The 25,249-nt window shown below is 46.2% G+C and overlaps 1 protein-coding gene across 2 annotated transcripts in view; it reads right to left on the minus strand.

Moving 5' to 3' along the window:
- Window positions 1-25,249, minus strand: part of TBC1D31 (TBC1 domain family member 31) — an 834,080-nt gene that overhangs the window by 249,628 nt on the left and 559,203 nt on the right. For both annotated transcript variants that reach the window (XM_085605032.1, XM_085605033.1), the window contains one exon: window positions 5,696-5,848. In XM_085605032.1, coding sequence (XP_085461158.1) covers window positions 5,696-5,848 — 153 coding nt within the window. The remainder of the gene's footprint in view (window positions 1-5,695; window positions 5,849-25,249) is intronic.

The following is a 25,249-nucleotide window of genomic DNA, read 5'->3' on the forward strand; positions in this document are numbered from 1 at the left end:
GATGTTGCTGTGGTTTGAGTGACCATAACCTTTTAAGTGCGGCGACACCTGTACTCCCTTCCCAGTGCATCAACCGGCCACTGGCTGGAGCTCGGGAGGGCTTTAAAGGAGCCTCTAGTGCTTGTACCAGAGGGTTACCATTTTTTTTTAATTTAAAGGTCTTTCTTATCTCTTTCTGAAATAACGATCCGGGTGCATGATGTGCTGACGTCATTTCAGTTAAAGTGAAACTAGCCGATAAGCGAATTCACTTTCAGTGGATAGGTGCCCAAGGGCATAACTCTACCTTTCGAGCATCGATTTTCATGGAGGCGGTAGCGCTGGAAAAGGGACAATGTCCTTGTTTCAGTTTTATTTCTACCTAGTGGATTTTTTATTTGGCAACAGCTGCAAAAGGGGTATTCCCCAAGCAGAGTCTACCCACCAAACACCAGGGATGAGGATTCGCGGAGGGGGGGGGGGGGGGGGGGTGGGGGAGGTGCAATTGCAGCTGCTGTCCTGGATCCTATTAGCCAGTGGGGATAAAAAGCCCACTAGACACCAGGGATTGTTCACTTGCATTATTTCTGGGAGTGTCGGGGTAAGGGGCTGGCCTCAATACCATGGACCTCTGCTTCCTCCTGCCCCAGGCCCCATTTGTCTGCCCCGGGATGCTGGGGATGGGATGCTGACACCCAAAATACCACCCCAGGTACAGGTGGGCACACTAGACACCAGGGATTTTTTAATTTGCAGTATTTCTTTTGGAGGTTGCCGTCCCGCCAGGGCACAGGCCTGTGCTCTCCCTGCACCAATCCCCATAGAATTTCTTCCCCAATGATAACCCTCAATCGTCCCCCTTGGGGCAGAAAACACACTAGACCACCAGTGAAAATGAGGATCCAAAAAACAGAAGGGGTGAGGGGGCCACCTGGCCAGGCATCGGACTATGCTCAGAACCCTGAACGCACCCAACAGACTTCAGGAAGATTACCTCCAATCTGTCCTTTGAGGGACAAAAAGCCCACTAGACACCAGGGTTGTATTTTATTTTTGTAGAAAAAAGATGGTGTGTGTGTGTGGCCCACACTACCATTGGGTTTATCCTCCAGCCCTAAAATCCTAACAGTCTTTCTGTCCACCTGGGGCACATGAGAATAGGGGGACAGGATGAAGGCATTTTGTGGATCCCTGCAGACTCTGGAAGTTTACAGTTTTTGGAAATGTCTGTGTTTGGTAGGTTTCCCTAGGTGGCCGACGAACCAGGGCCCAAATATCGCAACTCCCCCATTGACAAATCAGCTAACTTTTGTTTTCCAAGAAATGTTGAGGTCTCCAGTTTGGGCCCCTTCCTGTCAAGGCAGCTAAGCCCACCCACACAAGTGAGATACCAATTTCTATCAGGAAATGTAGGGGAATGCTGGGCGGGAGGACATTTGTGGATTCACATGGATTCTAGAACCTTACCTCACAGAAATGTGAGGGAAATTAGCATTTTTAGGCACAGCTTGAGGATTGCAAGGGTTTTTGGTTAAAATGTCTTGTTAGCATCACAGAAGTAACACCACCATGGACAACCCCAGGTGTCTAGTTTTTAGAAATGTCAGGGTGTGGTAGGTTTCACTGGGTGGCAGCTGAGCTAGGGTCCAAAATCTGAAGTTACCCAGGCACAAAAAAAAGCATGAATCCTGCCGAGTAAAATATGATGCCTCCAGGTCTCATTTTGTGGTGTATTGTGCCTCAGGTGCTTGGCCCTGCCACAAAAGTAGGGTACCATTTTTATCGGGAGTCGAGTAAGAACATAGCAGAGTAGAACACTTGCTATCATCAACTTGATTTCACTGCCGTTGTCCCTTCCAAATGTAAGCCAATATGTATGAAAGAAGAAATTGTGGAAAATACACTCTGAATTACATGCTAGTATAGGTACCCACCAATTCAGAGATGTACAAATAACCACTGCTCCTAAACTCAGCATACTTTCAGAAATACATAGATTGTTCTGCATACCCATTTTTCACATTTTACTTTTTACCATATGAACTGCTCTATACTCTGTACACAATGAAAATCCACTGTAAGTTGCAGATCAGTTGTCGGCTCTGGGTACCTCGGGTACTTGGAGCATCTATAAACCCTATATATCCCTAGAGGTTCTAGAGGACATAAAGGCGTATTGCTTTTGTGAATCGGTCAATTTGACAGGAAGTTAAAGATAAAAACGTTGTCATAAACGGCTGTTCCTACTAATTTTCAATATTTTTTATTGCATCGGTTAGTTTCTTTATGAAAACCTTTGGGATCTACACAAATGACCCCTTGCTGAGATCAGAATTGTGTTACTTTTAAGAAATATATAGCTTTTTACCATCACCCATGGGTTTTACACCTGTGTCCACCACAAAGTAGAAGTAGATTGAAAGCACAAAAATTAGGAAAAAAGTGCTACCTCTTAGAAAAATGCCAAATCTGGTGTAAGATTAGTTTTTTTTAAATACGGCTCTGCGTGTTCCTGAAAGCCGGGAAGATGGTGATTTTAGCACAGCAAACCTTTCAATTATGCCATTTCTAGGAAGGAAAACTGACACTTTTTCATCGGGAACTTCTTTCCCCCTTTTACCCAAACATCCAAAATATAGCAATATTCCAGTTATTTTCTTGGTCCCTCCAGGGCAATCCTCAAACCCTGGGCCTCTTTAAAATCCCCATTATGGTTTTTCCTCAGCAGTTACGGGTATAAAACGTTTGAGAGCAAAATCAGCCTTCTCCCTTAATCTCAAGGCATAAAAAGGCATGTCCATAAGAGACACTTGGACATACACTCAAAACCGGTTGATCGTATTCAGGCATGCCTACTAAGCACTACACTGGTGTCCATAGCTCTGACCACACATTCTGCGGTGTCAAAACCAGCATGCAAGACATTCTTTGCCCTGTTCTGGCCTTCATGTATTGTTTGAGCCAATGAGGCTCTGAGGCCATCCAGGAAATAGTAAGGCTAAACTAGCTGAACAACAAATTATGTTTCCGAATGTAACAATACCCTTTAACTCTTTATTTGGAGGGTCAGGAAAAAGGAATTTGGAGTGACTTTACATGTCCATGCATGAACGACTACGGTTTCAGGTATAAGATGCCTTGTCAGAAAATCAGGAACACCTTGGTAACTGGCCCACTGACTAGAGGGCTTGAGCACAGCTTGGACCAAATGGCAATAGGAGCCTTGTTGAATGGCAAAAGTGTCTAGCCAATAAAGGTTTGATCAGAGATTCAGAGAGCCTCACTGACACTAACGGAGGTCCTGCTGGTTGGGAGTCAGCTAAGGCTTCACCGACCTCCTTGGGGCCGAGACGCGCACCAGAGGGAAGTGGAGAACCAAAAATACCATAAAGGGAGAGACAGTATTCCCTCACATGAGCCAGACTCGCCTTAGCGCCAGTAAACGCTGGAAGGCGCAGGACAGATTCTCACTCCGTCCCGGAAATTGGAGGAATAGGAGGCATGTCAGGGGCGCTGTGCATACGTGGTAAAGTCGGGGAAGGACGCAATGCTAACCGCGTACAGTATGACTTACCAGCCAACAGCGTGGACGAGGGACTTGAGAGCTGGCCATGAAGCGATCCACGGAGGAAGAAGAGGACTGCGACCGACAAGGGCCTTCGACCACCGCGCCACTAACAGTATAATGGAGTGCTCCTACAACGCGGACGACCGAAGCTGAAGACATGAGCCGCACTGTTCGGAGTCAGGGTGCACACTCAGACACCACATGCAAATAGATTGAAGATGCGGGGTCGACATCGTAGTGCACACTGTTTCCTCGACAAAACTGGCCAGAGGGTCTGCTCTCTGGATCCGCGTGGAAGAGCAGAAAGGAAGAAACGGACATCAGTGCATTAGAGAGGGCTTATATGGACTCTGCTGACGTCACATCCGGTGGACGACGTAGTTACGGAGTCGCTCGACGCGCAGAGGTACTGTTGTAGAAATGTTTGCAGATCCAGTCTGGCACCTGGGGATAATTCTAAGGTAAGGAATCTGCAGCTAGATGTCTCTATCAGATAATAATAACAGTGAAAAGATTACTTTAACTGTATAGTTAAAGTTGGGCTGAGGTGAAAGTTCATTACATGAAACTTAACCTCTGGTTCTTCAATTTCTCTAATATGTTGACATTTTCCACAAAGAAAAGAGGCACCTGTGCAATCTGTGATTTACATTCTTAATTCCTACAAAAACAACCTCAAACTGTAATTATGGAACTAAATCATACTGTTCTCCCACCACTTTTCCACAAGAGGTAAGGCAGAGAAAAAGTACCCTATCTTGTTTTAGAATTAATGAACATACAAAGTTAGGATTGCCCGTGTTGGATGAGGAGGAGTAGATTATGCTTGTTTAGCTGCTCCTTTAGTTGGATTACAGCATCTAGGTGACTTTGGTAAACACATGATCATAATCAGCCACAGTAACAATCCGTGATTCAGTAGAGCCATGAAAATGATATCTGTAGTAAATGACAGCAACAGCTCAGCCTCTACTTTTACTAACCAGCAATTATTTTGAAAAGATCAACTTTTTTTTATAATAGAGACCATAAAGACACTTCTGAAAATTGAGCAATCCTTATTATGCACTTGGTGTGGGAGTAGACAATCAGCATTGAGGATGTTTGAGATGGAATCAAGGCAATCAAACGCAATTTTTAAAAGGTTTTACACTACGGCAGATCTCCTTGAAACTGGACTGATGGGCTCAAAAGCTCTTTGACAATTTTACCAAACATTTTTACCAAACCTTTTGGTGCATTTCCTCCCACAATTTGGGCCGCTGTGCTCTTTTAGTATACTGTCCGTGTCAGCCCCCAAATAATTTCTGGTTGATTTTCCATTAAAATTTGCTACACAGGGGATGCACATTGTGCCATTCATCAATCAGTAAAGCAGTACACAATCCTCATCCGTGTAGGTTTTACACACACTATGCTGCAACGTAAGCAAGCCTTAAAAGTCCAAAAGGGGTATTTTCATCCAAGATGATTGCTTGATGTTTTGGTGTGAAAGCCCCATAATATGACAAACTACAGGAACAGCAACTCTTGAATTTGCAATCCAAAACCATTCTAGAGCTGCCTTTACAGAACTTTGAATGACAGTCAATGTGCATCTATTTTATGGTTTTCAAGCAAATGAATATAGTAAAGCCAGTACCCCGTTGGTTCTGGGAAACCGATTTCAATGTGGATATGCTTGTACGAACGAGTATTTATATAATGCAAACTAATCTATAAAGCAACAGAGTACTATACATGAGACGAGGAAGGGGTGCAATGAAAGGGAAAAAGGAACCTGCTTACCTGGAGAAGATTCTTTTATTTAGCATCTATGTCTGCTGAACAGTCGATGTGGTTATTTCAAGAGGAGCTGATTTAATATGCAATTCTTCAAATAAATATATTTTCTTCAAAACTTCACATCAATTTTATTATTAAAAGTATATGGGAGGGAACAAATTATTTATCCCTACAATTATAATCAAATCAACTCTACAGACATAGGCACCATTATAATGTATTTTGTCTCTGTAGCATGAGAGAAATGGCTAATTTGTCAAGAAAATAAGGAACAACTTTAGCAAACATAAATCGTAAGGGGTTTGTTGTTTCACGAATTAATGAATAATGTGCATCATGCACCTATTAGAAACTTGGAACTACCTTTGTCTCTGTTCTGCAAGCTTTTGTTCCTCTTCAAACACAATTTTTCTCCTTTGTTCTTCTGCTCCCTTAAGAAGTTCTTGCTGTTGGTACCAAGCATCATCTTCCACTTTACGTTTTAAAGCCTCAGCTTGAATTTCGTGTGTCATCTGTCTATACAATACAATGTATCAAAGACATGGAACGGTATAGAAATGTCATCATGAACTTAATAAACTAGATCAGGGATATCTCAAACATAAGTTAATATTATCTACATCTGCCATGGCAAACAATGAAATCAATTGAGACAGAAAAGTTCTGTATACAAAAACAATGGCGTGAGAATAATGGACCGCTTGTTCTCCCAAAGCAAGAAACATGCTTAGAACAACCCTAAGACAGCCATATCATTGTTGATACTGACAGCACGATGCCACTTTCATTTTACGTCCCGTCTGCCAGCTCAAAATGCCGAAAAGCTAGTCTATTGCATTTATTGTAGTGGGACCCACTCACTCTTTAATTTTAGATGGATTTTCAATATAGTACAGAAAAAGAAGAGACACACACTTTGTTGAACCAATTACACATCATTTCTAATATCCATATTTTCCCTTTAAGAGTTTATGTTTCACATCTCACATCTGTTAAGTGTTGAGCATCATGGATTTCTGGATGTTTAGGCCTGAGGTGTGTTGCTGTGGAAGCCCATCATTTATTTTCAAGACAGATCTTGGCTGCAGGTATATCGGTGTTGTGGGAGACAAATTTCTTCAATGATTTTTGAGTAGTAAGGCAGTGACATTGGGTTTAGTATGGGTGCCCTTTGTCTAAAAAAATATGTAATCATCTCCATGTGCCCCAACTCTTACTTTTGCCCTCCTCTATCTTAGTGCTGGTGGTGCCTCTGACAGTCACTTTACCGTTATGCATTTACTCAACAGTACAACCAAGATTCTCAATAGATATTTATTGGTGTTGGTTAGTTATGTTGAACACTGGGTGCTGAAGAGAGAGAGGCATGGTTTGTCACTTAGTGCTATTGGTCAGTTCTGTTGAATACTCGGACTAAAGAAAAAGAGGAACAACTAGTCAGTGAGATGTCTGTCTGGAATTCTATTTATTGCACTCTTCGGTTTTTGTATGAAGAACCAGATCTTAGGGCATGACCAGACAACATAATAAAGTACCCACCTTTCGGTGCATTTCCTCCCACAATTTCGGCCACTGTGCTCTTTTCAGTATATTGTCTGTGTCAGACCCCATAATAATTTCAGTTTGATTTTCCATAAAAATTCACTACACATGGGAAGCACATTGTTTCATTCATCATTCGATAAAGCATCCGTATAGGTTTTACAGATCACCATGTCTCGTCTTTCACATCCCAAAACACATTAACCGCTTTTACTTGAAGAACTGTCTTGAAGTATGAGGAAACTAATCCTAAAAGCAGGATTTGCTGATTATATGACTGAATGGGGTCCACTGATTTACCCAGTAGACTGTGTATAGAGCTAATTCGAAGAAACATGAAGAAAGGGTAATTTGGCATATTGAATTTCACTATAACAGGGTGAAGCCTGCCACAAGCAAAGACAGCCGGCTAACACAAGAGCTCCCAGCCAGGGACAACAACATCCTAAAAAAAGAGATATGCCTGAGATACAAAATATCAGGATTCCGGAAGGCAGAAATGATCCTGACTGTGTCACAGTTCTTTAACCATCTATATAATGTCGGAGAGCTGACAAGACCATAGAGGTACCCCATTCCCCTCCCCTTCTGGGGCAAGTGATTACTGCTGCATTGACATCTGTAACAAATTGGGACACAAGGAGAGAGAAAGCACCAGGCAACTCAGAAGGCCCAGTGGAACGATTTTGCTGCTCAAGAAGGGTACAGAGGAACATTGGGTGGTGACTGTTGAAGACCTGGGCTGTGAGGAGTCTGTGTGAAGCGACAGCACCAAAGGAGAGATGAATAATATTGCACCTACGTGCAGACTTGGAGAGGGTGATCCTAGTGAAAAAAGGAATTGAAGAACACACAGGATTTGAAATCTATGAAGGAACACAAAAAACAGCTCAAGAAAAAAGTAAAGTCTCTGACCGCAAAAAGTGGAGTATGCAAAAAGACTGATCACACCAAAATAATACTCAAATTGTAGATGGCCCGGAATGAGATGAGATACCCATATTTGAATTGTTTGCAGAAACTTTCATCAAGAATACCTTCCAGCCGTAAGATCTGTGTAACTTTGTGTTTGTTGACAGGGCGCATCAAGCCCAGTCCCATACCAAGACTTGGTGCACAGCCCAGTGTGACTATAACTTGACAATTCAATTTTAGAGACCACAATTTAATATGGTTGTATGTGATTTCATAGATAAACGATTTCATGGAATGTCATTACTGAGAAGCCATTTCATCCAAACTGTTTAATGGAAATTTTCTGAATGAATGGCAGTTACGTTTTTGTAGAAACCAATTCATAGAAAGTTGTTTTGGTCTTTTTGGTCGAAATTGGCTTTTGACTGCTTATTTGTTATGTGTAACTGCAATGGTTGCAGGTTTTAATTTCAGAAACAATCTGCCGGAGATATTTATTTCAGTGTTTTACCTCAGGGTACATTATTTCATATTTATATCGCCTACATTGTCAGACAAATACTGTGGATGCTTTTATTTCTCCACTACCACCATAAACAAAATCCATTGCTGACCCCTTACAACACCTAAACATCATCAATTCCTGTCCCCTAAAGCCCCTCACCACACCTAAACAACACTCATCCCTGAAGCTTAAAAGCCCTTTCTACCTCAAATATCCACCATCCATGAACCCTAAAATCACTCACTACCCCAAACCCCACCCATTCCTGAACACTAGAACACCTTTCTATGCCTAAACCTTACCCATCCAATACCCTTAAAACACCTCAACACATCCAAACTCCAGCCTTCCCTGAACACTAAAAAATCCCTTAAACACCAGCCATCCATGACCCATAAGAACTTATCACCCTAAACTACTCATGCCTGAACCCTAAAAACCCCTTTCTACATTTAAACTCTGCCCATCCCTGAATCCTTAAAAACCTTCTATACTCCAATCCGAAAAATTCTTCACCAGCCCAACCTTAAGATCCCTCATCAGCTCTAAACTCCACCCATCCAGGAACCCCAAAACCTCGAAACCCATACACTCCACCTGTCCCTGAAACCCAAAAACACCTGGCACACCTAAACACCATTCATCCATGAACCCTAAAAAGCGCTCTCCGCCTCTGCACTACACCCATTTCTGTACCCCTAAAAATCCCATTCTAACTCCAATTATTCCTGACCTCTAAGAACCCCCTCATCACCCTAAACATGATCCATCCCTAAGCCCAAAAACTTACCAAGAGTAATGTAATTTTGGATTTTCTTCAAAATTATCTTTCATTTAAAATGCAAAATGTTTCCATCAATCTTCGATTTTTTTGTATTTCCTTAAAATTGTCTTTCCTCAAAATTGGTTTTCCACTATTGTCTCCAATGTGGTTTCTATGTTTTCGTTTTTCTATTAATTCACCTACTATCATATAATACTACGAGTTTGCAAGACAGTCTGGGTTACTGAGACTGTAAAACACTATTGTGCTCATCTTTCCGTCTTTCACACAAGTGTATAGAACCAACAAAGAACGTTTGATGCCATCAAGCGGGAACCGAGGTCTAAGGACATCTAATACATTATTATGTTCCCAGACACACTGTGGATTCCTACCAGGGGAAAGCCCTGGCATTTAATATCCCCAGATGATATATTGGATTGGCTTTAAAAGGAGCAGAAGAAAATAAGTTACTTACCTGTAACTATGGTTATCCAGTATTGGTATCTTTCATAGATTCACATGCCTGATTAATTCCCCGTCGTCAAGATGGGAGTCCCACTGTAAAATATCCAAGCAGTGCCGTAAATCCTTCATAGGCTATAATGGCCCAAGGCCATCTAAACCGTAGCCTATCTATGTCCTTTTTTTTAAAAAAAGGACTAAATGTTGGCATCCAGCCAATCAGCAGTTAGCACCCTCTAAAACACTCCCAGCAGAGGCCAGTTCTCCTCAGATTTTCTAAGCACAAGTGGGAAGTAAGGATCCCAAATTCAAAGAGAACTGACTCCACGGGGAGGAGGGCAGGTTACATGTGAATCTATGAAAGATACCAATACTGGATAACCATAGGTAAGTAGCTTGTTTTCTTACCCAGTATTGGGGTAGCTTTCATAGATTCACATGCCTGAATCAGATTAGCAAGCAGTACCATGAATCTGTACTGTTAGCGGACGGTGGGAGACATATAACCTTAAACTCCCAATGCCATAGACATATACCAGAAACATTTCTAGTAATCATTTAAAATCTAGCATAAAATGTGTGCACTAAATGTTCCAGCAAAATAAAAAGCTACAAACACCACTGTTTAGATAAATATTTCAAGATACACGTATATTAAAAACAGTCATACACAGTTATATATACAGTTCCAGATTAACGCAATACCTTTATTAGAATAAAGAAAGAGCTCCTCTTATGTCAAAGAGGCTGACCTTAACTGAAGAGATGCCGTAGCACCGCTTGACAAAATGCTGAATCCTCTCGTTGCGTAGACTGTAATGCTTCGTAAACGTGTTGACATTCTTCCATGTCGAAGCACGGCTTATCTTGTCTAATGTCACTCCAGCAAATAAAGCTACCTATGCAGAAACTGTTCTTGTGGAGTGTGCTTTAGTTCTTGCTGTCAGAGGCTTGTCAGCCTTTACGTGACAGAACTGAAACGCGGGTGAGACCCATCTGGCGATCTTAGCCTTTGTTACAGCTGGTCCTTGTTTTCCTTGTCCGTAAGCGAACAGGAGCTGATCTGTTTTCCTTATCTCCTTCGTCTTGTGTAGGTAGAATTTCAAGCACCACTTGATATCCAACGTATGCAATGCCCATTCTGCTGGGCTACATGGATTTGTAAAGAAAGATTGCAATATCACAGGTTCATTGAGGTGAAATTGTGTTGGTACCTTTGGAATAAACATCGGGTTCGTCCGTAAAGTTGCATAGTTTTCAGTGAAATGTAGAAAAGGCTCCTTGACTGTAAAGGCTTGTTTTTCACTCACCCTCCTTGCAGAAGTAAGAGCTAGTAAGAGGGATACCTTACATGTGAGAAACTTAAGCTCCACCTTGGGAATTGGTTCAAACGGTTGTCTCATCAACTGCGCCAGGACCACATTGAGCTTCAATTCTGGAGGAGGCACACGCACCGGGGGAAATGTGCGGAAAAGACCTCTCATGAACGGCTTTATAAGACTAGATGCACAAAGAGAAGGAGCTTGAGGAGATTTCCTATACCAGGAAATTGCAGCCAAGTGATCTTTTACTGAAGAGAAAGTGAGACCTGATTTAGCCAGAGAGAGGAGGTATGGCAAAGTCTGTTCAGCAGGGGCTTGCAGTGAGTGAACATTATTTCTTTTGCACCAGAAACAGAATCTTCTCCATTTCAAACAATATGTTTTGATAGTGCTTTCAGGATAGGATTTATCAATGATTTCTCTACACTCTTGCAGTATATTTAGGTCCCTAAATTCTAGGAATTCAAGAGCCATGTGAGTAAATAAAGAGAGTGTGGGTCCGGATGATTCACTTGGCCTTTGTTCCTCAATAACATTGTTGAGGCTGGCTTCATGTGAATGGGCCTCGCCTCCGACAGCAGGAGCAGTTCAGGGAACCAGTATTGCCTGGGCCACTGTGGCGCTATCAGGATCAGACGACAGCCTTCCGATTTCATTTTGTTTAGCACCCTGGGAATTAATGGGATAGGGGGGGAAGTGTAGGCATATATCCCTGACCATCGCATTAAAAGGGCATTCCCCCTTGACCCTGGTAGAGGGAAACTGCTGGCATAATACTGGCATTTGGCGTTCTCCTCCATTGCGAAGAGGTCCAACGCTGGTTTCCCCCATTTTCTAAATACCTTGTACAGTTGAGATTGTTCTAGCTCCCACCCGTGGCAACTGGACTGAGACCTGCTTAACGTGTCTGCTAGGGTATTGTGCAGACTCTTGACATGCTCAGCCTTTAACGAGATCCCATCTTGCGTTGTCCATTCCCATAATTCTTGCGCTTCTTGATATAGCGTAATGGATCTTGTTCCTCCTTGCTTGTTGACATAATACATGCTGGTCGTATTGTCCGTACGAACCAACACTGATGAGCATGCTATTCTTGGCAGGAAAGCTTGGAGAGATGGGAATATGGCTTTGACCTCTAAGCTGTTGATGTGCTGCTTTCTCTGCCCGAAGACCATTTGCCTTCAATTTGCAAGTCCTATAGGTCACCTCCCCAGCCCTGCATGGAGGCGCCGTTGTTAGAATGAAATCTGGGGTGTTCTGTAGGAAATTCAGGCCTTGAACGAAATTTGTTGCCCGAGACCACCACTGTAGTATTTCCACCATCCGTGCTGTGATTTAAAATACATCTTCGAAGGATCCCAAAGTTTGTTGCCACTGTTTCTGTAGTTTCTCTTGAAGAGGCCTCATCGTCAGTCTGGCTAGAGGTACCAGATTTATCGCTGAAGAGCACATCCTCAGGAACGATTTGTACATTCGCACCGAAACTGACCCCTTCTTTATATGGTCTTTGCAATGCTTTTGCAGACGTATCCGTCTCTCCTGAGACAAGAGCGCTTTGCATTGAACGGTGTCTAAGGATGCTTCCCAGAAAGATATTACTTGAGCTGGATGCAAAACTGATTTTTCCCTGTTTAGGGTAAGTCTCAACGTATCGAACGGAGACAAGCTCTCGTTGTTGATCGGCCTCCTGCACTGTTGCTGTTTTGAGCAGCCAATCGTTGAGGTGCGGAAATATTCGAAACCTGTGAGACTGCAGGGTCGCCACTACTGGCGCCATTCACTTGGTGAAGATCCGTCGTGCTGATTTGAGGCCAAACAGGAGCACTTTGAATTGATAGTGGGTGCCAGCCACTGTGAATCTTATGAATTTAAGGTGCCTCGGGTAGATTGGGATATGGAAATATGCGTCTTCCATGTCAAGCGAAGTCATGATATGTCCTTTGTTTAAGCAACCCTGCATATCGGAGAGCATTACCATCCTGACCATCTGCTTCTTGAGAAACTTGTTGAGATTCCTTAGGTCCAGAATTGGTCTCCACTCTCCAAACTTCTTTCTTATTAGGAAAAAACGAGAATAAAAACCTTTTCCTTTCTGAGCGAATGGTACTTCTTCTATTGCCTCCTTGAGAAGCATGGCCAAGACTTCCTTTCGTAATAAGTGAAGACGAGGGGGAGGAGGACCCTTGGGTGGAGAGGTTGGTTGCTGCTGAATAAATTCTAGAGTGTGACCATTGGTGACTAGGTCCAACACCCAGTTATCTGATGTTATTTCATGCCACCGTTGTACATAACCAGAAATGTTTGCACCCTCGGGCAGGGAGGGAAGATGGGCTGGTACCCTGACATTAAAATTTCCAATATTGAGATTGGTATGGCTGATATTGTTGAGCCCTCTGGTATCCTCCTTTGTAAGTGGCGAATCCTCGCCCTCTAGCACCTCTGAATGGTACTCTTCTGTACTGCACAGCTCCCAAAGACTTTGCGGTGTACGTATCATTTTTGATTGCCAATAGAGCGTCATCAATATGTTTTCCAAAGAGTGACTCACCAACAAAAGCCATATCAAGAACCTTTGCTTGTACCTCAGGTCTAAAGGTGGTTGCTTTTAGCCATCCTCGACGTCGAAGTACAGCAGCTCCTGCTAACTATCTAAAACCAGCATTTGCCACGTCAAGGGCACAGCCAATTGTCTCTGAAACTACACGCTCACCCTCCAGCAGAATCTCGCATACATCTGCTCTGTTTTCCTCCGGGATGAGGTCTATTAGTCCTGCCATGTTGGACCACATCTGGCGGTCATAGCTGCTGATAATGGCTACAGCATTTGCTGCTCTGATTGTCACAGCTGCCACTGATGAAAACCTTTTCCCAAGGATGTACATCTCTTCCTTGGTGTTGGGGGGGGGTAGTAATCGGGGTCACCGGGATCTTAGAGCGCCTCTGTGCAGCCTGGAAGATGACAATCTGGCTTAAGATGTCCAATAAGGCAAGATGGAGAGTCATCCGGAGCCCTATATTTCTTCTCCACACGAGGCAGCACCAGTGGTATGGATGCTGGTGTCTTAATGATCCTGATGCCCTCCTGCCATATATGGTCATTGATATGTATGGAGCTTACCACTTACCTTGGGTCCTCTTTGAAATTGCATAGGAAACATTCTGTTTGTTTTACAGTAATAGGCAAATGGAACCTGTTGACTGCCCTTTGCATTAAGTTGTGAACCCCCCCCCCCCCGATATCTTCTGGAGGGGAGTCTGAAGGGAAGTGCGGAGGAGGGGATGGTGGTGGAATCACTTAGTCGCCCCAAGGATCAGGAGCATATGTTGGATCTGGCAGATCACCTTCCTCTACCTCTTCTTCCGAGGAGGAAATGTTCTGTGCTCTGGGATCGATTGCCCCCGAGCCTGGTATATTCACAGGTGTGGTCGGCCTTCCGCTTAAGGAACCTGGTTTTCTGATTGATGTTGCTGAGGAGGGAATCTTTGTCTGTAATCCGGCAACATGGCTTGAAGATTCTCGATTAATGATGGCGGTAGATGGGCCATATTCCTGGGGGTGGTTCCTGTTGGAAGTTAAATTGATAACTATGGCGTGCAGCCATATACCCTTCATGGTAATATTGTTCCTCATCTTGATAATCTTCATCCTCTTCATCATCCTCCTGGCACTTACCATGAAGCTGAGATGGGCTGTGAGCTAACCAATAGAGGCCGTCATCATCATCATCATCATCCTCTTCTTCTACATACCCTTCCAGCAGATGAGATGGAAGCAAAGGCGACACCTTGCTATAGTCCTGCATAGACGGGTGTAAAAAAAGTTTTGTTACTCTAGTGACCTGAGTAATCCTCCTCGACGGTGCAGAAGTTATAGGCAAGGGCACTTCCTTCGTCGACAGTGCAGTCGTGGACGGTGCTGTTGTACACAGTATCTTCGCTGATGGTATTTTAGTTGACGGTGTCTTCGTCGATGGTGTCTTTGTCGACGACGTCTTCGTCAATGGTGTCTTTGTCGATGACGTCTTCGTCGAGGATGTCTCTGCCTTCGACGGTATCTTCGTCGACGGAAATGTAGTCGATGGAGGGGTGTTGACAGTCTTTGGAGCTCTTGTAGTCGAGAAAATAGGAGACTGAATAACCGTCGTCGTCACAGTTGCCGTCGACGATGTTACACAAATTGTCGTCGACGAGAGAGAGAGATTGTCATCGACGATGGCTTTTTCAATGGTTTTTTACTTACAGGATCAGAAGAGGAAGCTCTAGGGCGATCTCTTTCCTTCCTGACAGGTGTAGAGGGCACAGATAAAGTTCATTCAGAGGAGCGTTTGGTAGTCGTCTCCTTAATTGAAGCCCTTTCCTGGGAAGGTTTAAAATGTTTCCTTCCCTCACCTGAAGAACTGTCCTGGGATCTAGCCCTCTTCTGGGATGTTGAAGCTCTGTCCTCTTCGTCATCAGAAGAGCGAGATTGCTGTTTTGTAGTTTCGAGCCACAATAACAATCTTCCCTCTCGGTTCTTGAGAGTCTTGTTACAGAAGGTGCGACAGATTTTACAATCTCTCACCTTATGCCTGGGATAAAGGCAATAAATACATTCCTTGTGTGGATCATCCACACTGACCCTTTTCTTTCCACAGGTCTTACAAGGGCGGAAAAGGCCTTTCTTGTCTGACATGATGTCTAGATTTGCTGAACAGAAGAAAACGCAGTAGCACTCAGGGAGACTGCCTTCCACATGACGTGTGGTGAAACTCTGAGGAGAACTGGCCTCTGCTGGGAGTGTTCTAGAGGGTGCTAACAGCTGATTAGCTACATACCAACATTTAGTCCTTTTTTAAAAAGGACATAGATAGGCGACTGTTTAGATGGCCTTGGGCCATTGTAGCCTATGAAGGATTTAAGACGGGGAATGATTCAGCATGTGAATCTATGGAAGATACCCCAATACTGGATAAGGTGAGAGACTAAGACATTGTGCCAGACAAGAATACTTGCAAGGTAGGGAACTGACTGCAGATACTATGAATCATGGATTTGTTAGTAATGATGCCTCAAAATGCAGTGTCAAACTTTTGGGGAACACATTGTCTCCATGCTGGTAGAGTTGTTAATGTTGTTTCTTGTCCCTCTCATATAAGAGTGCCTAAGAAAAACTGGGCACCTTAGCTGAATATGACATAAGTCTAAGAGCAACAGTTTGTGAATTGCGTGGTGGGCAATTGTAAGCCATACAGGGGATACAGCGTAGGAGAAAGTTGGTAAAGAGGTTATATTAACTGATGTTGTACTTGTTTAAGTTTTAGTGACATTGTTGTTAAGCATGTTTGTTGAACGTGGTAGAAGACTGGTAAAATGGTGTTGACTGGGTGGATGTATATGATGACAAGTCAATCTCAAACTAATCTGGAATGTTAATGGACTGGGCAACTTGGTTCAGATGTAGTTTTCCTGCAGGAAACGCATCTGAGAGGTACCAATAGCCCAGTGTTAGATGGGGCGGTTTTTTCCTATTACACCATTCTGGTGTAATGTCAGACAACAGAAATGTAGCAATTTTATCAAGAGACCAACCACCTATATATTAGAGGCAGTGCTTTATTTGAGCTGGTTGTTGCAGGCGGGCCCACTGGCACTTGTTTTTGGGCACTTAATTTTTCTCATCAGACTTTGACCCACAGCAAAAGTGAGGAAAAAAAAAGGAGGAGGAAGAGAAAGACAAAGAACTGTTACAAAGGACAAAACATGGAAGAAAATGAACATGCACGAGTGAAATAAATGGGCAGGGAGGTGAAAGAAAAAGGAAAGGAATGAGGTGGAATCAAAACTATGCAGCACTGGTATTGGGCAATCCCACCATTCGTCAGTGCCGGGTATGGAGTTCTGAGAAAAACTTTGGGCACCAGCACTTATTATTTTACAAATCAGGCAATGAGTGGAGCAGATTTTGGAAGTATCTCAGGGATGCTATGTAGCTGTGATAGGTTCTTGGGACGGAGAACGAGTTATCCTAGATTCATTGTATATCCCCACCAGACTACAACCAACTTTGCTAGCTAATAATGGGCCTCTATGTAAGCAAATGTGAGACAGTAACCTGATACGGGGAGGGGCTGTGAATTCTGTGATGTCAGAGGAATTGTGGAAATGACATACCTGAACACGCAGTGCGGCATCCATGTTGCCGCATTCCACTTCAGCCCTACATTTGGCAGCTAAAAGGAGCATAAACCTTCTTCGCACTAGATGATACTCATATTCGATTCTCTGACATATGAATTGAAGCAAGAGGAATTCCAGACAACTACCCACCATGGGCAGTGATAGATAGCCCCGATAGCAGATAATTCATCCAGATCGAGATTCGATATATGGATACTGCAAGACAAAGCAGTGGTTGATAAATTGTGCTTGAACCCAATTCTCTTTCCTACAAATTATGGCTCGGCTGGGTCAGAGGCTTCTTTATGGGAGGTCTGTAAGACTTTGATAATGGCTTAATGTTATAAAAAATGTATACAGCGCACGTACACCCAGAGGTTTCATGGTGCTAACTCTAGAACTTGCCGGAACCAGTAGAGAGTGTTATTCGTGGGCCTGCACAAACAGCCAAGTTTTAAGAATTTTCCTAAAATTCAGAAGATCAGTACATGACCGAATCTCCATAGGCAAGGAATTCCACAGTCGTGGGTCCAGGGATGCAAACCTGCATCCTCCCTGTCGTTTTAGCTTGAAGGCAGGGGTGGTCAGTAACTGGAGATGTGCTGATCGGAGGTTGCGAGAGGGAGTGTACCTAGATAAAAGGCTGTTAATGAATTTGGGGCTCCGACCGTATAAAGACTTAAAAATTAGACATTGAGGAGGAGCGTAGCGCGCAACCAAGATGGCCGCGTAGGCACAGGGCTCCCGAGGGCCTCCACAACTCCCCACGTCTATCCTGAATTTATCCTGATTCTATCGACGGGCTTCCACGGGCGAACCTACGTGGAGGTGATACCTGTTGTCCAAATTTGAATCGGACATCGGGAACCGGAATAGCATCGAGTCCAAGTTGGCGGCCTGCTCCGGACCTTGCCCCGGACTAGAGTTGGCATGGTGCCCGGGCTGAAAGTGAACAACAATGGCATGCGGGACTTGGACCGTTGCGCACCCCCTACTTTCACTTTCGGTTTCGGGTCTCCTCGCTGAAACTGAGGGGCCTTGGATTGTCAGCACAGATTTATAGTGGGACGACTGGGTATCCTGCCTGTTCTTGGACACTAGCCTGGATTACCTTTCGGGATCACCGAGGCTCCCTAGATTGGCTCTCCGGGGATTGCTTATCGTGTTAGTGGCCGACACCCTTGGCGACCATCAGACAATGGCGGCTAGATTGGACGGAGATAAGCAAAAATCCAAGACGACTAGGCGGGGAGCTCATACTCAAGCTAACAACATGGATCGCTATACCCAGCCGAGAGGTTCCCCTGGTGGCCCTCATAAGTCACCGGAGGGACCCAAGGATGGCCCGGGATCTTCGACGGAGTTAACATTGCAGGACGTCATGGGTGCCATCGATGAGATGAAAGTGGCGGTCGGCCAGCAATTCGAAACATTGGCCCACAAACTGGACGCGGTTTTGATCGACGTTAAACTAGTCAGAGCGGACCTTTCACAAACAAATGAAAGGGTCAAATCCTTGGGTCTGACGACGTCGAGTCTGTTAACGGACGTGTCTGACTTGCAAGCCGAGGTCCGTAATCTGCGGACGTCCACTGCTTTGTCTGTCCGCCGACTGGAGGATTTTGAAAGTAGGGCTCGGCGGAACAATGTGCGCATAATCGGGGTGCCGGAGAAATCGGAGGTCCCTGCGGCTGACCTCTTCGTGGAAGACCTTGTGCTCAACCATCTCGCACCCAAAGGCTTGAGTAAATTCTTTGCGGTTGAGCGGGCCCATAAAGTTCCGGGTGGCAAGCCCAAACCGGGCGCTCCCCCACGGCCCATCATCGCCAGAATTTTCCATTTCAGGGACAGGGATGCTATACTGCAGGCCTCGAGGGTGAGTGGGCCGACGAAGTTCGAGAACACTCATATCAGTTTCTACCCGGACTTCACACAATTGGTCCAAAAGCAGCGACAGGAGTTCATGGGTGTCAAGCGGCGGCTGAGAGACATGGACCTGAAATATGCGATGCTCTTTCCGGCCAGGTTGCGTGTTGAGTTTGAGGATCGGACGCACTTCTTTGATCGGCCGGAGGAGGTTGGAGATTGGCTTGATACCCTGCCTCAGCAACGACGTCGAGAGGGACATACCGAAGGGAACGGAGTAGGCTTGGATGGACAGGAATAGACTTTTGGTTCCCGGTGACTGACTACTGTGATGACACTTTCATATCTTGGTTCACTGTTTCTATTCAATGCCCGGGGGTTGTGGGGAGCTCAGTGAGGCCCTTCCTCCTTTGGGGTCTCTTTTTGTAGCGTAGTTAATGTTAGGGCGACAGGCACACTGCAAGTTGGGGGGGCTACATGAGCTCACACAGGGGTGCAGGGTGGGGGGAGTTGTAACGGGAAGGTTGGAGGGGAGGGGGGGGAGTTGGGGAATGTTTGAATGTTCTACAAGGCAACGTCACGCCATACGATTGGTGGTCGGGATCGTGTTCTCTGGGGGGGGGGGGTTGTGCGCTGGGATGGGATGGGGGGTACGGGATTGAGAGTACTCTCGTGGAATGTGAATGGCTTGGGGGATAGGATTAAATGCGGAGTAGTGCTGCAGTTTTTGCAGCGGCTGTCGCCAGATATCGTCTTTCTGCAGGAAACGCATCTAATTGGGAATTCTTGCCATGCTATGAATAGGAGGGGATATCGTCTCGTTGCGCACTCTGGGTTCACTTCTGGCTCACGCGGGGTGGGCATCCTGATTAGAGCCTCTCTCCCGTTGGAGGTGGACGATGTGATCCATGATGATAGAGGGCGGTATACTGCACTTGTAGGCCGATGGGAGGGCAGAACCATCTCGCTCGTTTCTGTTTATGTCCCACCAGGATTACAGACCGTAACTTTCGCTGATTTGGGGCGAATGGTCCTGGGGCTCCCGGGGGGGGTTCTGGTGGTGGGGGGCGATTTTAACTCCGTCGTATCTGGCGGGGCGGATCGTTACCCTCCCAGGGATCTCCCGGGGGCACAGGCCTGGCTGAGTGAGTTTATAGATACCCTCGGACTGATAGACTGCTGGAGACTAATGCACCCGGGGCAGGCGCAATACACCTTTCACTCAGGAGCCCATGGGAGTTTGTCGAGACTTGATTATGTCCTTATGCCGGCGGCCCAAGCTGTGATGATTAGAGAAGTAAGACATCTGGCCCGGGGTATTTCCGATCACTCCCCATTACTGTTGCACATTGAGGTCACCCACGGGGCTGAGGGGAGGGTGGCACCGATAAACCCCTGGTACCTGCGTGATCCTAAAATCCGGGCGGACCTGGTCAAGTCTATTGACCGCTTTTTCACTGAAAACGTGGGGTCAGTGTCCTCTGCTGTTTCGTTATGGGAAGCCTTCAAAACAGTGCTCCGTGGGCAGGCTCTTTCTCTCATTTCCCACTCCAAGAAAAGCAAGACAGTAGAGGTGGTTCGCCTCGAAAACGACATAGCCAAGTTGGAGGGGGACCTGGAACGGGGTGTTACGAAAGATACGTTGCATGTTCTCAGTCTTAAGCAGCTTGACTATAGAACGTTGATTACTGACACAGCCAAAGTGATGAGTAGAGAGCAACAGGGGCACTTATACGATGTGGGGGACAAGGCTGATAAATTGATTGCATGGTTTGACAAGAAGGAGAGAGCGAGTCGAGTGGTGCCGGTTATTGAGAGAGCGGATGGCGTGCGTGTGACTGACCCTGTGGAAATTGTTGAATGTTTCGCGACTTATTTCCGTGACGTATATTCTCCAGTCTCGAATGGTCTTGAGGATGACTCTCATCTGTTGCTGAGAGATATAGTGTTGCCGTCTTTGTCAGAGGCGGATAGGGCACTGATGGATGCGACGTTGTCGCCTGACGAGATTGCTTTGGCCATTCGCTCGATCGCTTCTGGCAAGGCCATGGGTCCCAATGGCCTTCCCATTGAACTGTATAAACTGCGCCCGGACAAGATGGCGCCTCATCTCCGCGACATGTTTCTTGAGGCACGTGACGTGGGCTTCCTCCCCTATGATCAGCGTCTCGCTACCATAGTCGTGATTCACAAGGAGGGGAAGCCGCGGGATCGGTGTATTTCTTACAGGCCCATCTCCTTATTAAATGCTGAGCCTAAAATTCTTGCTAAGGTTTTAGCTAACCGTCTAGTTGGGGTCGTCGGCGACTTGATCCATCCGGACCAGTCCGGTTTCATACCTCACCGTAATACGGCCCTGAACCTGAGGCGTCTTCATGGAGTGCTCGCCAGAGCGGGGTACATACGTGAACCGGCCGTTTTGGCGTCCTTGGATGCCACTATGGCGTTCGATACCCTAGAATGGCCATATCTTTGGGCGGCGCTTGCGAAATTTGGTTTTGGCCCCGGGTTTATCGGTTGGGTGAGGTTGCTGTATGAGGAACCGTTGGCTCAGGTAGTTGTGAATGGCAGAGCGTCGGCGCCCTTCGGGTTGGGAAGAGGCACGCGGCAGGGTTGCCCGCTGTCACCCCTCCTTTTTGCGCTTGCTTTGGAACCTCTGGCTGCCTGGTTGCGATGGGAGCCCTCATTGCGCGGCATTAGGTGGACGCCTGAATTTGAGGACCGCATTTCTCTTTATGCGGATGATATTCTCCTGTACCTCACATCTCCCCGGCAGTCTTTGATAGTACTGGTTGATGTTCTGAACTCATTTGGTCGCAACTCCGGCTTGGTCATTAACTGGGCCAAGTCATGCGTCTATGTTCTCTCTGGGGACGCTCCTTTCCTTCCGCGTGGCTGCCCTATCCAGATTGCGCTGTCAGGGTTTAAATACCTGGGAGTGTTCATAACTTTGGACCCTGTGGCCCGTTATGAGCGGAACCTACTCCCCCCACTCCAACGACTGAGGGCCGACGTCTCGAGGTGGCGACGGTTTCCGCTTTCGCCGCTCGGGCGCGCGGCGTTGTTTAAAATGATGTCGCTGCCACGATTCCTGTATGCACTGCAAAATACACTCGACGTCATACCGGCCCGCTATTTCCGTAAGGTGGAGAGCCTGCAGAGGCGGCTGTTCTGGGACGGGCGACCCCGAATCGCTCTCACAAAATTGACACTCCCTTGGTATGATGGAGGTATTGCACTCCCCGATATCAAGCGTTATTATTGGGCGTCCCAACTGGCGGCGGTGAACCACGGGATGTACGGGCCGGCCCTGAACCCGGCGTTCGAGATGAATAAAATGCTATTGCCTGGGGGGGACTATAATAGAGCACTCTATTCGAAGTCTCCTGGTGTGCAGTTGACCGGCCCAACAAAGATAGCGGTACGGGTGTGGCATGCTGCTAATGCCGCGATGGGTTGGAAGGACCGCCTGACTCGAGCGACTCCACTGTATGCTTCTGAAAGGCTGGGCTGTTTGTGGAAAACCAAAGGGTTTGAGAAATGGGATATGATTGGCATATGTAAGGTGAGTGACCTCTGGGTGAAAGGGGAGTTTAAAACGTTTGAAATGCTGAAAGCGGAATATAAGCTAAACGATAGGGAGTATTTCCGATATGCCCAGGTCCGTCATGCGTTGTGCTCGGTTTTCCCTGATGCCACCGCTATCCCGGAAAATTCCCCGCTGGAGGATAGGGTGCTCGATGGCTACGTGCCTGACAGCACAATCTCCTTGATCTATAAAAAGCTCAACGATCGGGCGGATCTGTTGACCCGCTTGAGGGAGATCTGGGTGGCTGACGGTTTGGAATTAGATGATGAGGACTGGGTCTCGGCAATAGCCTCCCCGCGGGAGGTGGCAATTCCGGCCCGCCTTCGGTTCGTACAACTAAAGATACTCCATAGAGTGTACGTCACTGGTCCCCGCCTGATGCGCATGGGTCTCTCCGTGGATGGGATGTGTAAGCGTGGCTGTGGTTCGCTGGGTACTTTCCTTCACGTTCTGTGGGAATGCCCTGAGGTGGCGCTCTTTTGGCGTCGGGTGCATGCGGTAATGGAGGAAGTCACTCACGTTGCGCTGCTTCCAGAGGCTAGGAGATGCCTGCTGAACGTGTAGGAGCCAAACGATTATAACGTGGCACAGACGCGGTGGGCGACTGTGGGAAATATGGTGGCCAAACGTAACATTGCTCAGTTATGGGGTTCCCAGAGGCCGCCCACGGTCTCGGTGTGGAAGGAAAATATGGATTGGTGCATGTTTAGAGAAAAGACGGTGTATGTAGCGAGAGGCAAGCCGCGGAAATGGACTGGGGTGTGGGGTCCGTGGAATGCTTATCGCGGTGACATCTGTGCCCCTCCCCTGGCTGTTGTACTGGATGCCTCTTCGTCCCCCTAGCCGAGCATTCTTCGTCTGTTGAGTTACGAGTGTGTTACAGTTTGCTTTTTCCTCTGCTCCCGTGCCCCCGTCCCTTCTCTGCCGCTGATCATTGGTTCCCTACCCCGGGGAGCACGTCCTGCTATTCACAATGTCTATTGCCTTGTTTGTGTGTAATGTTTCTCAATTTTAAATTGAAAATTGAAACCGTATCTAATATTGTCACTCAACTGTTGCTTCTGCCTTCATTGGGTGCGATGCTGGACTGACGGGCTCCCCGGACTGACCAATCTGTATAACGGTGAATGATACGTCTCATGCTACTTAGCGGCCGGCCCAAAGGGTTGTAGGCCCATGTTTGTAACCCCTTGAAGTCCAATAAAGGTTTCTTTAAAAAAAAATAAAAAAAAAATTAGACATTCCGTCTTAAAGGCAGTGCATTGAGGGATAGGGAGCCAGTATAGTTTTTTCAAAAGAGGTCTGACCGATTGCCATCTGGGTTGATGGTGGATCAGTCTCGCTGCTTGGTTCTGGACCATCTGTAGCCGCTTGATTAAGAAGAGTGGCATGCCTAGGTAGATTGAGTTGGCATAGTCTAAGTTTGATAGCACCCGGCTATCACAACCTGATTCAGTGCTGCGTGAGTGAGCAGATGACTGATTTTTCTGATCTTTCATAGCTGAAAAAAACAGGACAAGACCACCGCACCAACTTGAGATCCTAATGATATTTTGTTATTTATAGTGACCCCGCGGCTCTTGACAGAGGTAGAGGGTACGGGGGGATCCAAGTTCCGAAAGCCAGTAGTGTGGGCCCCAGAAGATCTGACTGTTCCCTGTCAGAACTAGTTCAGTCTTGCCTGGATTGAGTATTAAATGGTTTATGTCCATCCAGTGACGAATGTGAAGCATGGTGGCCTGGAGTTCAAGGGCTGAGTTAGGTGAGTTATCTATGGTGAACGTTAGCTGGAGATCATTGGCATAATTTAAGGTAGTCACATTCCTTTCCTTCAGGGACTGAATCAAAGGTAAAAGGTAAAGATTAAACAGATGGGGGACAGTGAGGATCCCTGTGGGACTCCACATGTGGATGTTAGCTTAGGGGCTGTGAATGGGGCTAAGCGTACCGCTTGGGTGCGTCCTTCGAGGAAAGAGCTGATCCAGCCTTCGCTGAGCCCTGGATGCCCGCCTGCCTGACACGGTCCCTCAAGATGCCATGATCGACCGCGTCGAAGGCGACAGAAAGATCTAATAGCACCAGGGCCTGTGGAATGCCTCTGTCAGCTTTATCTCATAAAGCGTCCAGGACTGCAAGAATCACTGTCTCTGTGGAATGGGCGGGACAGAATCCCGCTAGGTGTGGATCTAGGTAGTCAGAAAGTTCCAGGAAGTTAGACAAGCACTTTGCCACGTGGGCTTCCAGTTCTTTGGCCAGGTAAGTGAGCAGGGGAATGGGACGGTAGTTTGCCAAGTTTTGAGGGTCTGCTCATGGTTTTTTTTAGGAGAGGGACCACAATTGCGAGCTTGAATACTTTAGGGATACGGCCCTGCGAGAGAGACTCATTCAGGAGGGTCAAAACGGGACTCGGCAGGGCGGAGAATGTGTCTTTTAAGATATGAGGTGGGCAGCAGTCCATGGGGGAACCGGATTTTACACTGGACAGCAAGTCCATGAAGGTCTCGGTGCTGACGGCCGGGAAGTGATCCAAGGTAGAATGGTTTCTCGTCACAACAAGGGGTGTCTCATTGGGGATGGGTATTGGGATGGTGGCTTTAATAATAGAGATTTTTTCCAAAAAGTAGTTGTTTAAAGAATCACAGAGTTCTTTGGTAGGTGTGGGTTTAGGTAGAACTCTGTCTGCGTTAGATAGTTCATTAACAATAGAAAAGATTTCCTTAGACCTATTGTTAGAGTTTAAAATTCTCGAGGAGAAGTAGGTGGCCTTGGCTGTAGTAATAGCTTTTTTGTATTC

The sequence above is a fragment of the Triturus cristatus genome, chromosome 5_1, assembly GCF_964204655.1.
Source record: "Triturus cristatus chromosome 5_1, aTriCri1.1, whole genome shotgun sequence".
Taxonomy (NCBI): domain Eukaryota; kingdom Metazoa; phylum Chordata; class Amphibia; order Caudata; family Salamandridae; genus Triturus; species Triturus cristatus.